This window comes from Homarus americanus, unplaced genomic scaffold, assembly GCF_018991925.1.
Source record: "Homarus americanus isolate GMGI-L3 unplaced genomic scaffold, GMGI_Hamer_2.0 scaffold45698, whole genome shotgun sequence".
Lineage (NCBI taxonomy): Eukaryota > Metazoa > Arthropoda > Malacostraca > Decapoda > Nephropidae > Homarus > Homarus americanus.
In genome coordinates, this window is record NW_024735554.1 from 15223508 (window position 1) to 15242009 (window position 18502).

At 39.8% G+C, this 18502-nt stretch overlaps 1 protein-coding gene across 1 annotated transcript; it reads right to left on the bottom strand.

Annotated features, from left to right (window-relative positions):
- Positions 1-14294: 14294 nt before the first annotated feature.
- LOC121871549 lies at positions 14295-16848 on the bottom strand (the record flags this gene model as incomplete). The annotated part of the gene is made up of 2 exons (XM_042373993.1): positions 16830-16848; positions 14295-16351 (listed from the first exon to the last, which is right to left on the bottom strand). Coding segments are annotated over exons 1-2 (2076 nt in total), but the record flags the coding sequence as incomplete, so codon positions are not given.
- Between the last annotated feature and the right edge of the window lie 1654 nt (positions 16849-18502).

An 18502-nucleotide genomic window follows, 5' to 3' on the forward strand; every position in this document is an offset into this window, starting at 1 on the left:
CATTAGACAACACATTATGCTTCCAATATCTTCCCAGGCAGTAGTACCTCCCTGTTTGGTAGCTGCCTACTACCTACTACCTACAGAACTATAAAACTATAAAACTTTCTTTGGAGGTTTTCCCTGTGCTTCTTTCAAAAATAAAATATCTTTATCTTCTGGAGTTAGCGCAACAAGCAGTGTCAAAAGATTTGCATCCTCTCCAACTACAACAACAGACTCATGCTGATTTGTTTCCCTAATTGCACTCTGAACAATTAGTACATCGGCATCATCTGCGGCAACCTGTGTCTCAATACTTTCATTCCGAAATCTCTGCTCCAATTGCATGATTAGACGCCTCATTTTTAGATTACTCAAAAACTTCTCCTGAAGCACACTAAGAGGGGTATTCTCACCAAATATTGTTTCAGGTGAAATGAGATTCAAAAGTCGTTGTTGACGCACGATTTTGTACTGACTTCATTTGTGGAATAACCATAAAAAATTACTGTGACATCCTCACTGTAGTGTTTTTGAATGAACTGGACATACGTAGCATAAACATCTGCAAATGTACCTTGCTTCGGCCAAACAACACGATGGATCAAGTTACCTTCAACAATGACATACTTTGCTCCTGGCTGATGATTACTCGTTCTTTGACATTGTTGAACATGTTGTACAAAGAAGACTTCTTCGTCTTTCTCATTAATCCTTTCTCATCAAATATGGATAACGGGACAGAAGCCAACTCATGACTGAAACATGTCTTCAAGTCTTCAGGTAACTTTACAGTGCAAATTAATCGCTGAAATAATTGAATAGTATCAACCTGTATAGTGTTATCTGCAACTTTAACACCGGTATTGGTAAAAGAAATTGGCTTCACTCTTTTGCTGCGCTGTACTTTTAATTCGCCAAATGTTTCTTTATTTCTCAGAGATTCATCAATTACCTTCATGCCAATATCTTTAGCTTTGTGGCAGATTATGTTTTCAGGTGCAACCAGACCATTCGACACTGAAACGACGCCTTCTGTACTGAAGAATGGGCAGTGATGTTGAAGCCATACAACAAAATTCTGAACATCCTCGTCATCCCTTCCTATCCTTGAATCCCTTAATTTTCACATATGTGGTAAACAACAGGTAAACCAAAGATCCATTTATGTAGAACACTTTCGGTGAAGCCTCTCCTATGGGTGATGCCTCCAATACTCTTCAATTTTTTTTTCAGAGTCTGTTTTATTGTTATATCAAACCTACCACACCAATACTTTTCTGAACGTCTAATTGTTAAGTAACCCTCTTATGTAAATTTGTGAAACTCATTGTATGGCCTGTAGAGATGAAGACAATCCATATCTTGGAGATAGAGCTGGCAGGATTTGACGTACAGAATATGTCCACTTGCATAAAAAATGGGCAACATAGCTCTTATGCAAGCTAAATGAAGATTCCAATTTCCCATACGCTCTGCCTCAATGAAATGCAATACGACAGTCACAAGATCAAAGTACTGTAACCATAACTGAGCTGTCTTTCCCTTTTGCATTAGAACTGCAATCTGATCTATGAACTTCATTGGATTTTTTAAGAACATCATCGCCTTCCACAGAGTTGAATGTTGGAGGCTGACTCTTGAAAGTTGAGAGGATTTGTTGTACATGTTGTTTGTCAGTATCATCAACAGCAATTTCATGAAACATGATTTTTGCCAGTGCACAGTATGTTAACAGATGTGCTAGAATAGCTCGTGCAAACGCATGTCCTAAAAGCATATGAGGCACAGATGAGGTAAATCTATAGACCATAGCTCTGAAATTCCACTGCCTCCCATAATGTAACAAAAATTGATCCGAGATATGACATTAAAAGATGAAAGCCTCCCAGTCTCACAATAATGTTTGGAAGTTCACCTTTTTGATGATCTTTACCTGAAGAAACTATATCCTAGCTTTCATATACAGTGGTTGGTCAAAGGTAACAAAGCACGTCATTTGTTTGGATTCTGTTTTTTTCAAGAGGAAATTGTAAAGCAGTTAGCACTGTGATGTACTCTGTCGGTGGCAGATTATTGAAAGGTAGTGCAAGAATCTTAGTCTGACCATAAGGTAGAGCACCTGTTATGGCTTCCATGAAACCTTGCCATGATGGGAAAGAAGGAGGTCTGCAGCCACATCCATAGAACATCCTTTGGTGATGGGATTGTGACATTCATACAAGCTTCACCTTTTGTACAGTTTGCAGTTTCAAAGCATTCAAACATTCTTTTCGTTTTCCTTGAAAAGTTTGGATTTTCATTTGTCCAGGTTTAGCAGTCTCTGTTGAAGATGGAACAGTTCGCAATTCGGTAATTTCCTGATTTATTACTTTCTTTGATGGAGTTATGCATTTTATTCCACCCTTCGAGTGAAATGCTCCTTTGCCAGTTAAGGTATTTATGTTAATATCTGCATTGTCAAACACGTATTGACAAAAATAATCTTTGTCAACCTCAGGTTTCCAAGAAGTTACAGCAGATGACTTGGGCAATGTGACATCACTATAAGTAGAACAAAATCCAAAGTTTGACACTGTGTTGACAATGCTTTTAAACATTGACAGACCAAGTAGTATGGAAGAAAGAAACGATCTTGGCCGGGTTGCAGCAATTATTGAATGAGAGATTGCTGTACACTGTCTTCCTACTTTCTCCTTTTTGCTCTTTCTATTTTTGGGATAGCTGTATCCAAATAGGCATGCAGTGTCTCAGGAACGACATCTTCTGCATTTTTCATAAAGTCTGTGATAACTGGGAAATCTGTGGTGTTATAAGCAGTTGTTCTAATGTCCTCTCTAACTATAGTTGCTGCAGTTTTTTCTAATTATTAGCTCATTCTTTCTCATTTTTTATCGCTCTGTGTATCAGGTATTAATCAGTTTCAGGTCCAGAGCCACGGAAACAAGTGGATGGTTTCCGCCGCTCGTTTGCTTGTTCGCGGCCCCCCTCGGGGTGGGGGAGAGAAGGAAGTGAGAAGGTTCCTGCTGCCTCATAGCACGCCAGACACGATCCAGCCTTAACCACAGTTGTTACTTCACCCCGCTGTTCAATTCAACTCTGGCTGTGTACTCATCTGAGGTTCCTGGGGCTCTTGGGCTGATTCCAGTCCTTCACTATTGGCTGTCAACTCCAGTCACCTATTCCAGCTACTGCCGCAGCTGTCACGTGATCGCCACTTCCTCCATGCCTATCCACCGACCGTGCCCTGGCGTCTCTCCTATGTGGCAAGACATCACCCACCAACGTCGGCGCCAATGAGGAAGCTGCCCTGGATCTTCCCCTGTGAGCGGATCCCACACCAGAACATTCCACCGTGCTGGTTGAGGAGGAAATTCATCTGCAGCAGTAGGAAATACCTATACTCTGTTGTACTTATTGTTTTGTTTTCAGTAATTGTTTACGCTCTGGTGCTGTTTATTTAATATATCTGTGAGTGGTGTCAGAATTAAATTATGATTATTTTCGTAGTAAAGAGATGTCAATCTCTAAGATTTGTTTGTACCTTGACAGGATTCTTGACTTTCCTTTTTATAAGATCCTGATTAGGCTGGAAGGGATTTCTATCTCAAAGACCAGGCCTTTACAAGTGGCTACCCATAGGATAGTCTCTAACTTTGGTTTCTGAGGGTTAATAATATTCGTTACCTGTGATTGTTTTAAGTCGCCTTGTGCTCTCTGCTTACTGTCTGAGGCCCGGAAGTAAGTGTTGTTTGGTGCTTATCCCTTCCTTCTGTTGTGCTAATTTTGTTGCTCTCCCTCTCGTGCTAGAAGTCAATTAGTGTTGGTTGGCGTGCACTGTGGATACTGCCATAGCATTTTATTGTTGATTCACTGGTGTTCGTTCTTTTCCCTGAGGGTGATTTAACTGGACTGGGTGCGAAACAAGGTTTCCTCAACCGGATCGAATCATTTAATGGTTTGATTGAGCCACGAAGTAGATATTGGCTAGTTGCGGGTAAGTTGTTTAATTTGTCACTTTGGCTCTTGGCCTTTTGTATCATTATGTCTAGTTTGGGGAGTTGAAAGATCAGGCGGTTGCCCTGGGTCTGACAGGTGCGGAGGTTGGTCGGTATGTTATCTCCAACAAACTGCGAGAGAGGCACCAACAAGAGAGAGAGGAACGCAACAGAACGGAACAGAGAGTTCGAATTAGCTAAGTTGCAGGCAGAAAAGGACATAGAACTAGCTAGGATGACTTGGGCAATGTGACATCACTATAAGTAGAACAAAATCCAAAGTTTGACACTGTGTTGACAATGCTTTTAGAAGCAACACTGACAGACCAAGTAGTATGGAAGAAAGAAACGATCTTGGCCGGGTTGCAGCAATTATTGAATGAGAGATTGCTGTACACTGTCTTCCTACTTTCTCCTTTTTGCTCTTTCTATTTTTTGGGATAGCTGTATCCAAATAGGCATGCAGTGTCTCAGGAACGACATCTTCTGCATTTTTCATAAAGTCTGTGATAACTGGGAAATCTGTGGTGTTATAAGCAGTTGTTCTAATGTCCTCTCGAACTATAGTTGCTGCAGTTTTTACAATTATTAACCGCTCATCTTTCTCATTTTTTTATCGCTCTGTGTATCAGGTATTAATCAGTTTCAGGTCCAGAGCCACGGAAACAAGTGGGATGGTTGTCCGCCGCTCGTTTGCTTGTTCGCGGCCCCACTCGGGGGTGGGGGGAGAGAAGGAAGTGAGAAGGTCCCTGCTGCCTCATAGCACGCCAGACACGATCCAGCCTTAACCACAGTTGTTACTTCACCCCGCTGTTCAATTCCAACTCTGGCTGTGTACTCATCTGAGGTTCCTGGGGCTCTTGGGCTGATTCCCCAGTCCTTCACTATTCGGCTGTCAACTCCAGTCACCTATTCCAGCTACTGCCGCAGCTGTCACGTGATCGCCACTTCCTCCATGCCCTATCCACCGACCGTGCCCTGGCGTCTCTCCTATGTGGCAAGACATCACCCACCAACGTCGGCGCCAAATGAGGAAGCTGCCCTGGATCTTCCCCCTGTGAGCGGATCACCACTTTACCAGAACATTCCACCGTGCTGGTTAGGAGGAAGATTCATCTGCAGCAGTAGGAAATACCTATACTCTGTTGTACTTATTGTTTTGTTTTCAGTAATTGTTTGACTCTAGTGCTGTTTATTTAATATATCTGTGAGTGGTGTCAGAATTAAATTATGATTATTTTCGTAGTAAAGAGATGTCAATCTCTAACGGTTGTTTGTTACCCCTTGGAAACCCAGGATTCTTGACTTTCCTTTTTATAAGATCCTGATTAGGCTGGCAAGGGATTTCTATCTCAAAGACCAGGCCTTTACAAGTGGCTACCCTGCCAGGATAGTCTCTAACTTTGGTTTCTGAGGGTTAATAATATTCGTTACCTGTGATTGTTTTAAGTCGCCTTGTGCTCTCTGCTTACTGTCTGAGGCCCGGAAGTAAGTGTTGTTTGGTGCTTATACCTTCCTTCTGTTGTGCTAATTTTGTTGCTCTCCCTCGTGCTAGGGAAGTCAATTAGTGTTGGTTGGCGTGCACTGTGGATACTGCCATAGCATTTTATTGTTGATTCACCTGGTGCTGTTCTTTTCCCTGAGGTGATTTAACTGGACTGGGTGCGAAACAAGGTTTCCTCCAGCCGGATCGAATCATTTAATGGTTTGATTGAGCCACGAAGTAGGTACTTTTGGCTAGTTGCGGGGTAAGTTGTTTAATTTGTCACTTTGGCTCTTGGCCTTTTGTATCATTATGTCTAGTTTTGAGGAGTTGAAAGATCAAGCGGTTGCCCTGGGTCTGACAGGTGCGGAGGTTGGTCGGTATGTTATCTCCCAACAAACTGCCGAGAGAGAGGAGCGCAACCAAGAGAGAGAGGAACGCAACAGAGAGAGAGAGAGAGAGAGAGAGAGAGAGAGGGGGGGGGGAACGGAACAGAGAGAGAGTTCGAATTAGCTAAGTTGCAGGCAGAAAAGGACATAGAACTAGCTAGGATTAATGCTCAAAGTAGACCAGAATTCTCTGGCCCTATACAAGATAATGTAGTAAAACCTAGTTTGCCTGTTTATCGTGAAGGAGAAGGCTTCGTCTCCTACCTTGTTAGGTTTGAACGGGTAGCTGAGCTGCTTGGTTTGGACAAAAATATCTACGCTGTCAGATTGGATAGCCTACTGAGTGGGAAACCGGTACAGATTTATACATCCCTGTCTGCCGACATCACTAGAGATTACTCTTTGTTGAAGCAAGCTCTCTTGCGAGGTTTTAGCAAAACTTCTGATGGTTATCGTGTTGATTTCTGCAGAGCAAAGATTAGGGCAGCGGAAACATACCAGCAATTTTCAATCCACCTGGGTCGTTTGTTTCAACAATGGCTAGAGGCGTCAGAGGTTGACGAAACCTTTGTGTCTCTCACTAACTTTATGATATTGCATCAGTTTCTGTCTTCTCTACAGCCAGATCTGAGAATATTCATCAAAGAACGCAGGCCAGCGACGCTAGAAGCTGTGCAACTTGCTGACGACTGGTCGTCCGCTCGCAACGCCTATCCCAACTCTCCCACTACTCCAATGAAGAACACAAGGCCTCCAGCCTCCGAGGAACCATCCCCAGGAGTAGAGAGGAGAAGTTCACCGGTCGTGCTGTGCCACAACTGCGGAGAAGGGCACATTCTTTCTCGCTGTACCAGGAATCCCCGCACCTTCAAATCTACCGACATTCATCAGCCCAGCTACAAGGTCGGATTCTGTTTGGAATACAGGGGCTGTCTCCGTTATTGTGTCAGCGGAAAGATAAATGGGTCTTTGGCATCTACATTCATTAGGGACACCGGTTGCTCGTGTATTATTGAGGAAGCCCTGCCTGACGCTGACATCCCCAGCTGCTCGAAGGTTAGTGTCGCCGATAACTTAGGCCGTGTTGATCAGTTCCCTATTGTTAGGTGCTACCTGCGTTGCCCCTATTTCATTGGTTGGTCTGATGTGGTAGGAGCTCCCATTAAATTCGCTAGTGTTCTCATTGGTAATGTTCCCAGAGCCCGTGACCCATAACGACCGGGAGCCCTTAAAACTCTCTTCGCCACCAGCGCAAGTCTCCTCGCCACCTAATCACGTCGCCTCGCCACCCTCACACGCCACCTCACCTCCAGCAAAGGTCCAAGCTGTGGAGGCACGGTCGGCGAAGGTGAAACGACTGTATCCCCTGGTTCTGTTGAAATTTCAGCCACTGACTGTGACGCCCAAGGAGTTAGCCAAGCTTCAAGCCTCGCGTACCACTCTGCCACTCTGACGCGGGTGAGGGAGAAGGTGAATTCCGGGGAGGAGGACTAGGCTAGAGATGGGTCTGTTTACAAGTTTGTTTGTATTTATGGTCTGTTACATAGGTCTTGTGCGTCATCCAAGCAACCAGCCAAAGTAGGTCAGTTTTTCCTGCTTGCCCCTCAAAAGTAAGTTAATGAAAAGTATATCTATCACCAAGCCCTATATCACAAGTGAAATCAAGGGAATGATAAAAGTAAAACACAAACTCCAAGGAAAATTTGCAAAAAGATCCATAACTTATGGTGATGCCAACGAAGTATCAGAAATAGAATTACTCAAGCAGTTAGAAATGCCAGGCGTAGCTATTATACAAATACGCTACAGTCAGCATCAGGCAACAGTAAGAAAACCTGGAATATCATCAATTCTATTCAGAACAGGAACACCCAACCTTCGGCCCCCCACTCAGCTTCTATGATAAATAATCCAGTTGTAACGGAATCCTCCCTCATTACCAACCACTTCAATGACTATTTTATCAATGTTGGCAAAAATCTTGCAGAGAGCATCCCTGATCACCATGAGGAATTTAGAGCCTACCTGCAAAACAGACAGCAAAATGAGTTGTTCTTATCCCCTGTGACAGCAGATGAATTATTGGCCATCATAAAAATGTCCAAAGATGCAGCAGCAGGCGACGACAATATACCAATGACCATCATGAAGAAAGTAACCCACTTACCTGAAGTAATATTACTACCTGTTCTACACATTTGTAACTCTTCCATCACTAGTGGTGTGTTTCCGGATAAACTGAAAATTGCTAAAGTTCACTCAGCATATAAAAATATTTGGTGATAAAAGTATTTTCAAGAATTACCGCCCCATATCAGTCCTCCCATCTTTTAAGTAAAATGCTGGAGAAACTAGCATGTAGCAAACTAAATTCCTTATGCAGTGTCAATAACATCCTCACAGACTCTCAGTTTGGATATAGAGCTAGAAGGTCAACTGAGAGTGCCCTGCTGTTCCCTACTAATGACATCATAAACTCCCTTCATGACAGTCAGATCACAATCTGAATATTCCTGGACCTCTCTAAAGCCTCTGATACTGTCGACCATACCATCCTCCTGGCAAAGCTTGAACATTACGGCGTCAGGGGCTTTTCTCACAATTGGTTTACCTCAAATCTGTCTAACAGGAAGTAACATGTTTGACTCTTTACCAATTTTGTATGGCATCCTTCCAGGCTTCATTCTCGGTCATGTACTGTTCTTGTTGTACATAAATGATATAATCCACTCCAGCACATTCGTAATATATAACTTATTTGTAGACGATAGTTATCTCTATCACCATCACTCAGATATCCATTCCTTGATGAGAACTATGAACAATGAATTTACCTAAGTCAAGACCTGGGTAATATGCAATAAACTGACCTTAAACCTCAAAAAACCCACTACACGATTTTTCACTGAAGGATAAACTTACCTCCAGATTTGAAACCCCTGTACCTTGGTAATACAATCCTCAAACTTGAGCAAAATACTAAATTCCTTGCGGTTATTGTTGAGAAACTAAATTGGAGACACCACATACAAGCCATTCACAGTAAAGTCAATAAACAGTGTGGTATCACGTATCACACTAGTCAGTCACTCACTCTTGCAGCAATGAAAGAAATCTATTATGGTCTTGTTTACCAACACTTGATACACTTTCACACACTTTGGGGAGTTTCTGGCTCCACAAAACACAACCTTTGGTCAATGCAAATAAGAGAGTTGTGCGGACAATGAAACAAACTTATCACGTTAACGAACAATTTGCTCAATTGAAAATGCAAAAATTCGAGGATATAAACACTTACTGCTGTGCTCTATTTATTTATAAATCTGTCAATCACATGATTTAGAATGATTATTTCGAGTTTAGAGCTACTAAGACAACCCCCAAGCGCTCCTCTCAGTCCAAGACCTCCATAAAATATCAAGATGTAAGATATAAAGGTGTGGAACAACTTACCCCCACCAATCCGAGCAAAGACTACGCTCTCTTCCTTTAAATCATCTCTTAAAAATATCTGTTGTCTAGGTATTAATATTTTTTTAACACTTGCTTTATACTTTTTTACAGTACCAGTACTGTACAACAGACACTACCAGTACTGTACAACAGACACTACCAATACTGTACAACGGACACTACCAGTATTGAACAACAGACACTACCAGTACTGTACAAGACACTACCAGTACTGTACAACAGACAGTAACATGTAAAGTACTTAGTATAGGAGATGGAAACTGGGAAACCAGATATCAGATGAATAACGATGTTATTGAGAAATCCGACTGCGAGAGAGATTTAGGAGTAATGATAAGTAGGAATCTTAAACCAAATAAACAATGTGTTTTTGCTCGAACACGGCTAATAAAGTACTTGGGTTCATACAAAGGAGAGTTAGTTACAAGACTAGCGAGGTCATCTTAAGACTATATCTTGCGCTTGTGAGACCTCACTTGGACTACGCAGTTCAATTCTGGTCACTGTATTACGGAATGGATATAGAATCCTTGGAAAGAATTCAGAGGAGACTGACAAGACTAATCCCGGGCATTAGGAACCTTGAGTACAGAGACAGGTTAAAGCTTCTACTACATATACTCATGGCTAGTGGCATTACTATATATACTCATGGCTAGTGGTACTACTACATATACTCAGGGCTAGTGGCATTACTATATATACTCATGGCTAGTGGTACTACTACATATACTCATGGCTAGTGGCATTACTATATATACTCATGGCTAGTGGCATTACTATTTATACTCAGGGCTAGTGGCACTACTACACATACTCATGGCTGGTGGCACTACTACATATACTCATGGCTAGTGGCACTACTATATAATATACTCAGGGCTAGTGGCACTACTACATATACTCAGGGCTAGTGGTACTACTACATATACTCAGGGCTAGTGGCACTACTACACATACTCATGGCTGGTGACACTACTACATATACTCATGGCTAGTGGCACTACTATATAATATACTCAGGGCTAGTGGCACTACTACATATACTCAGGGCTAACGGCACTACTAAATTTTTTTCAAGAGTAGTGGCTCTACTGTATATACTCAGGGCTACTGGCGCTATTACATATACTGAGGGCTAGTGGCACTACTACATTTATTCAAGGATAGTGGCACTAATGTATACACTCGGGGCTAGTATAGCGCTACTACATATACTTAAGGCTAGTGGCACTATTACATATACTTAGAGCTAGTGGCACTACTAATATATTCTCAGGGCTAGTTGTATCTGCTACATACCTGTATACTCAGGGCTAGTAGTACTACTACATATACATAGAGCTAGTGGCACTAGTACATATAATTAGAGCTAGTGGCACTACTACATATACTTAGGGCGAGGCACTGCGACATATACTCATGGCTAGTGGTACTACTACATATACTTAGAGCTAGTGGCACTACTACATATACTTAGGGCTAGTGGCACTACTACATATACTCAGGGCTAGTGGCACGACTGCATATACTTAGAGCTAGTGGTACTACTACATACCTGTATGCTCAGGGCTAGTGACACTACTACATATACTTAGAGTTAGTGGCACTACTACATATACTCAGGGCTATTGGTACTACTACATATACTTAGAGCTAGTTGCACTACTACATTTCTCAGGGCTAGTGGCACTACTGCATATACTTAAAGCTAGTGGCACTACTACATATACTTAGAGCTAGTGGCACTACTACATTTACTCAGGGCTAGTGGTACTACTACATATACTCAGGGCTAGTGGTACTACTACATATACTCAGGGCTAGTGTTACTACTACATATACTTAGAGCTAGTTGCATTACTACATATACTCATTGCTAGTGGCACTACTACATATACTCAGGGCTAGTGACACTACTACATATACTCAGGGCTAGTGACACTATTACATATACTCAGGGCTAGTGACACTACTACATATACTCAGGGCTAGTGACACTACTTCATATACTCAGGGCTAGTGGTACTACACATATACTTAGAGCTAGTTGCACTACTACATAAACTCAGGGCTAGTGGTACTACTACATACTCAGGCTAGTGACACTACTATATAATATACTTAGGGCTAGTGACACTACTACATATACTAGTGACACTACTACATATACTCAGAGCTAGTGGCACTACTACATATACTCAGGGCTAGTGGCACTACTATATAATATACTTAGGGCTAGTGACACTACTACATATACAGTGGCACTACTACATATACTCAGGGCTAGTGGCACTACTACATATACTCTGGGCTGGTGACACTACTACATATACTCAGGCTAGTACATATACTCAGGGCTAGTGGTATTACTACATTTACTTTAGAGCTAGTTGCACTACTACATATACTCAGGGCTAGTGGCACTACTACATATACTCAGGGACAACTACTACATATACAGGGCTACACACTACTACACATACTCAGGGCTAGTGGTAGTACTACATATACTTAGAGCTAGTTGCACTACTACATATACTCAGGGCTAGTGGTACTACTACATATCAGGGCTAGTGACACTACTACATATACTCAGGGCTAGTCACACTACTACATATACTCAGGGCTAGTGGCACTACTACATATACTCAGGGCTGGTGACAACTACTACATATACTCAGGGATATTGACACTACTACACATACTCAGGGCTAGTGGTAGTACTACATATACTTAGAGCTAGTTGCACTACTACATATACTCAGGGCTAGTGGTACTACTACATATACTCAGGGCTAGTGGTACTACTACATATACTCAGGGCTAGTGACACTACTACATATACTCAGGGCTAGTCACACTACTACATATACTCAGGGCTAGTGGCACTACTACATATACTCAGGGCTAGTGACACTACTACATATACTCAGGGCTAGTGACACTACTACATATACTCAGGGCTAGTGACACTACTACATATACTCAGGGCTAGTGACACTACTACATACACTCAGGGCTAGTGACACTACTACATATACTCAGGGCTAGTGACACTACTACATACACTCAGGGCTAGTGGTACTGCTACATACCTGTATACTCAGGGCTACTGTTATTACTACATATACTTAGAGCTAGTGGCACTACTACATATACTTAAGGCTAGAGGTACTACTACATATATTTGGGGCTAGTGGCACTATATGGCCCCGTCATAGTAACCAACATCCAGATATGCCTCAGGCTCAACGGGGTAGAAAACTTTGTGAAATTATGAACGAGAAAATATTAGTGAGTAATCACCCCATTTGAATTAAACAATTAAGTGACAACGCATGGTTGTAATTAAAAACACATATTTTGGTCTGTTTGCGTGGAAACTTATTTTTTTTTCCCTGAAGTGATATAGTTCAATTTAGTGCCAAGAGCCATCAACTAAGAAGATGTCATTGTTATTTACATGAATATCTCAGTAGCTGTGTTGGAGATGAAGGAAGGAAAAATACACTTTATAAACACAATTTATTTACAAACTTTGCTGAGTGACAGCACATACGCCCTTCTTCCCTGCAACCTGAGACTCAGACATCAATAAAGGTGACGTCATCATGAGAAGAAAATTAATGCCATGTATGACATCACCAACAAACATCAGTTCAGTACGTCTAATGTCCTCACTACAAAAAATATTAATGATACCCCTCACGTCATTAACACCATTACAGAACGTGTGACGTCTTCAACATAAACATCAGTGTAATACTTTTTGACATTATCCTCAAGTCGGTGCACGTGACGTCACCAGTCACAAACATTTATTCTGTACTTGCAACATCGTGAACACAAACATCAACTTGCGACAATGACGTCAACAACACACACATTAAGATGTGGTTCAGACGTGTATGATGTAATAGTGTCCACTTTACCTGTGAGGGTAAGTCTCGTAGACTACCATCTATGATAACTATGTTTCATATCCTGGTATTTTAGCACCATAATCGTTTATACATATATTATGTAATACCAAATAATTAGAATAATTGTTTTATAAACATGAAATATAAAAACCTCTGAAAAACAGAACTTACATTTCCGGCTCTACGGATAAAGCTAAAAAAAAATTATTATCTTCCAGTGTTAATAAAACTCAGCTTAATAACCTGGAATTTGTAATGCAATAATACTGATCACCTAATAATGTAAATTTTGGTATGTTGGGTCGGAGATGCTGACACTGTAGGCACTGTAGGCACTTGTGGTACTGTACATAACGTGGTAACCACCTCTCCCGGAAGACATATTCTCCTGATGCTTCGATTTTCACTACCTGTAACTGCCGTCACTACCTCATACAAGCACCACTACACAAGGGAACACCATACGTGATGTGCGCGTAAATATTCTTCCTTGTCCTAGCAACACGGCTCACTTTACCATCTTACTTCATACTCCGCCTCTGTAACTCATCTTTATACTATAACTTCCCACTGTAACTTCACTGTAACTCATTTTTGTATTGTAAATTTTCTTGATACTGTAACTCTTCTTGATACTGTAACTCTTCTTGATACTGTAACTCTTCTTGATACAGTAACTCTTCTTGATACTGTAACTCTTCTTGATACTGTAACTCTTCTTGATACTGTAACTCTTCTTGATACTGTAACTCTTCTTGATTCTGTAACTCTTCTTGATACTGTAACTCTTCTTGATTCTGTAACTCTTCTTGATACTGTAACTCTTCTTGATACTGTAACTCTTCTTGATACTGTAACTCTTCTTGATACTGTAACTCTTCTTGATTCTGTAACTCTTCTTGATACTGTAACTCTTCTTGATACTGTAACTCTTCTTGATACTGTAATTCTTCTTGATTCTGTAACTCTTCTTGATACTGTAACTCTTCTTGATACTGTAACTCTTCTTGATACTGTAACTCTTCTTGATACTGTAACTCTTCTTGATTCTGTAACTCTTCTTGATACTGTAACTCTTCTTGATACTGTAACTCTTCTTGATACTGTAATTCTTCTTGATTCTGTAACTCTTCTTGATACTGTAACTCTTCTTGATTCTGTAACTCTTCTTGATACTGTAACTCTTCTTGATGCTGTAACTCTTCTTGAGAATGTAACTCTTCTTAAGACTGTAACTTCTTGATACTGCAACTCTTCTTGATACTGTAACTCTTCTTAATACTGTAACTCTTCTTGATACTGTAACTCTTCTTGATACTGTAACTCTTCTTGATACTATAACTCTTCTTGATACTGTAACTCTTCTTGATTCTGCAACTCTTCTTGATTCTGTAACTCTTCTTGATTGTATAACTCTTCTTGATACTGTAACTCTTCTTGATACTGTAACTCTTCTTGTTACTGTAACTCTTTTTGAGACTGTAACTCTTCTTGATGCTGTAACTCTTCTTGATACTGTAACTCTTTTTGATACTGTAACTCTTCTTGATACTGTAACTCTTCTTGAAACTGTAACTCTTCTTGATACTGTAACTCTTCTTGATACTGTAACTCTTCTTGATACTGTAACTCTTCTTGATACTGTAACTCTTCTTGATTGTGTAACTCTTCTTGATTGTGTAACTCTTCTTGATTGTGTAACTCTTCTTGATACCGTAACTCTTCTTGATACTGTAACTCTTCTTGGTATTGTAACTCTTTTTGAGACTGTAACTCTTCTTGACACTGTAACTCTTCTTGATACTGTAACTCTTTTTGATACTGTAACTCTTTTCGATACTGTAACTCTTCTTGATATTGTAACTCTTTTTGAGACTGTAACTCTTCTTGATACTGTAACTCTTCTTGATACTGTAACTCTTCTTGATACTGTAACTCTTCTTGATACAGTAACTCTTCTTGATACTGTAACTCTTCTTGATACTATGACTCTTCTTGATATTGTAACTCTTCTTGATTCTGTAACTCTTCTTGATACTGTAACTCTTCTTGATACTGTAACTCTTCTTGATACTGTAACTCTTCTTGATTCTGTAACTCTTCTTGATACTGTAACTCTTCTTGATTCTGTAACTCTTCTTGATACTGTAACTCTTCTTGATACTGTAACTCTTCTTGATACTGTAACTCTTCTTGATACAGTAACTCTTCTTGATTCTGTAACTCTTCTGATACTGTAACTCTTCTTGATACTGTAACTCTTCTTGATACTGTAATTCTTCTTGATTCTGTAACTCTTCTTGATACTGTAACTCTTCTTGATTCTGTAACTCTTCTTGATACTGGAACTCTTCTTGATGCTGTAACTCTTCTTGAGAATGTAACTCTTCTTAAGACTGTAACTTCTTGATACTGCAACTCTTCTTGATACTGTAACTCTTCTTAATACTGTAACTCTTCTTGATACTGTAACTCTTCTTGATACTGTAACTCTTCTTGATACTATAACTCTTCTTGATACTGTAACTCTTCTTGATTCTGCAACTCTTCTTGATTCTGTAACTCTTCTTGATTGTATAACTCTTCTTGATACTGTAACTCTTCTTGATACTGTAACTCTTCTTGTTACTGTAACTCTTTTTGAGACTGTAACTCTTCTTGATACTGTAACTCTTCTTGATACTGTAACTCTTTTTGATACTGTAACTCTTCTTGATACTGTAACTCTTCTTGAAACTGTAACTCTTCTTGATACTGTAACTCTTCTTGATACTGTAACTCTTCTTGATACTGTAACTCTTCTTGATACTGTAACTCTTCTTGATTGTGTAACTCTTCTTGATTGTGTAACTCTTCTTGATTGTGTAACTCTTCTTGATACCGTAACTCTTCTTGATACTGTAACTCTTCTTGATACTGTAACTCTTTTTGAGACTGTAACTCTTCTTGACACTGTAACTCTTCTTGATACTGTAACTCTTTTTGATACTGTAACTCTTCTCGATACTGTAACTCTTCTTGATATTGTAACTCTTTTTGAGACTGTAACTCTTCTTGATACTGTAACTCTTCTTGATACTGTAACTCTTCTTGATACTGTAACTTATATTTATTTGGTGCTCTTTACGATGTTATTACTCATCTTAATGTTATCCATGTTCGACAATTTTTGTTACCGTGGCCCATTAAAACAACACGACACAATTATGTTGATTATTTTGACTAAGTGTCACATCTTGACACACCTTAACACACCTTTTTATCATAACACAACTTGACACACCCTTTATCATAACACATCTTGAGACACCTTTTTATCATGAAACATCTTGACTCATCTTAACACACCTTTTTATCTTGAAACATCTAGACACATCTTAACACATCTTATCACACCTTAACACACGTTTTATCATGGCATATCTTGACACACCTTGTCATCATAAACACATCTTGACACTTTGACAGCATAGCACACCTTGACACACCTTAGCACACCTTTTCATTTTGACACATCTTAACACATCTTAACACACCTTTTTATCATAACACATCTTGACACACCTTAACACACCTTGATCATCATAACACATCTTGGCACATCTTGACACACCTTGACATCATATCACATCTAGACGCACCTGAATACGATGACACAGTAAGGAAGGTGTTGGCAGCGAGAACAGTGTTCACCTGGCAACACTCCACAACTTGACACAAACACTAGTTGGGTTTTCTCTCGTGTAAACAAAAAATAATATCAGTGAACTGTTCACATCACTTCAACGTGGACACTTCCATTAATAACACATTTTATACACCCATTTGTTCATACATTATTTCATATATCCCAGGAATTCATTGCCTTAACATAACAAAATAAATAAATTAAGAGAATGATATGTTAATGTCAATAAATATTAATTGATAATGTGAATCCCTCAGATATATGTTACATTATACATATGTACACCGAAGCTAGCTTAGTCTGCTTGTTTCCCATTTATTTATTAGTAAATGATATGTTAATAGTTCTTGGTTGCATACACTACTGTATTATTAAAGTAAACAAAGAAAAAATTTACAGAGACACTCCCAGTGCCTGATGCCTCGAAGGTCACGTCTATGTTGGCTGTCTGTGGGCTGTGGTGAGTGACGTAGGCTGTTACAGTGGCGTTATGACTACTGCTATTGGTGATACAGCATTAACAGTACAAATAATAAAAGAATTACCGACTGTGTATTCAGAACTAGAAATATCAGTGATAAAACTAGGATTATGATAACGGGAGAGTTTGTGTTAAACGAGATAACTGGCGACGATGTACCAGAAATGATGGAAAAACTTTAAGAGATCTAAGTAAGAAATGTGAATATACGTGAGAGTAGGAAATATCATGATATTGAGGTAAACACGTGAGTAACAAGAGACAGCGTGGGAGTGTCTCTCCAGCAGGTGCCCCAGATGTGAGCTGAAGCAGCACACCTGGAAGGACATCTACTGATTCAGCAACTGAGAACAAAACTGTACAATTAACCTAACAAAATAGATTAAAGCATTAGCAAATTGAATAAAAATTCCAGTTTGTACATTCATTGTTCAACACGAATTAAGACCTAACGCAATTATTACATATTTGACACCATGCTAGCACCTTTGTGTGATTGGTTTTACTGTTCATTGGCGAGAAATTAAGTTCCTTTTTTATCCTTTGACAATAGGATTATACTTGAGCCGCCCATCATGGCACATAGAACTCTGCTGGACCTTAGTACAAATCCCTTTAGCAGTTACGTATTACACTAACATTTTCAACTGAGTAAAACGATGAGTATACAGTATACCTCTATATAAACACTTGTGTATAACACTCGAGTCAGTACATAGATTTTATCTGCTCTGCATCAGGAATATATTTTCACTTTGTTCTGTATAGTATCTCAAATATTTGGTACACGGAATTCAGTTTCTTTGACGCACATATTCATGCAAGGTTCTGTGTCACTGACACCTGCCTGCTCCCGCAGGTGGCACTGCTTCTCCTGCAGGCGTGGCACTACTCCCCCTACAGGCATGGCACTTTTCCTACTGTAGGCGTGGCAATACTCATTCTGCAGGCGTCGCAATATATATATATATATATATATATACATATATATATATATATATATATATATATATATATATATATATATATATATATATATATATATATATATATATATATATATATATATATATATATA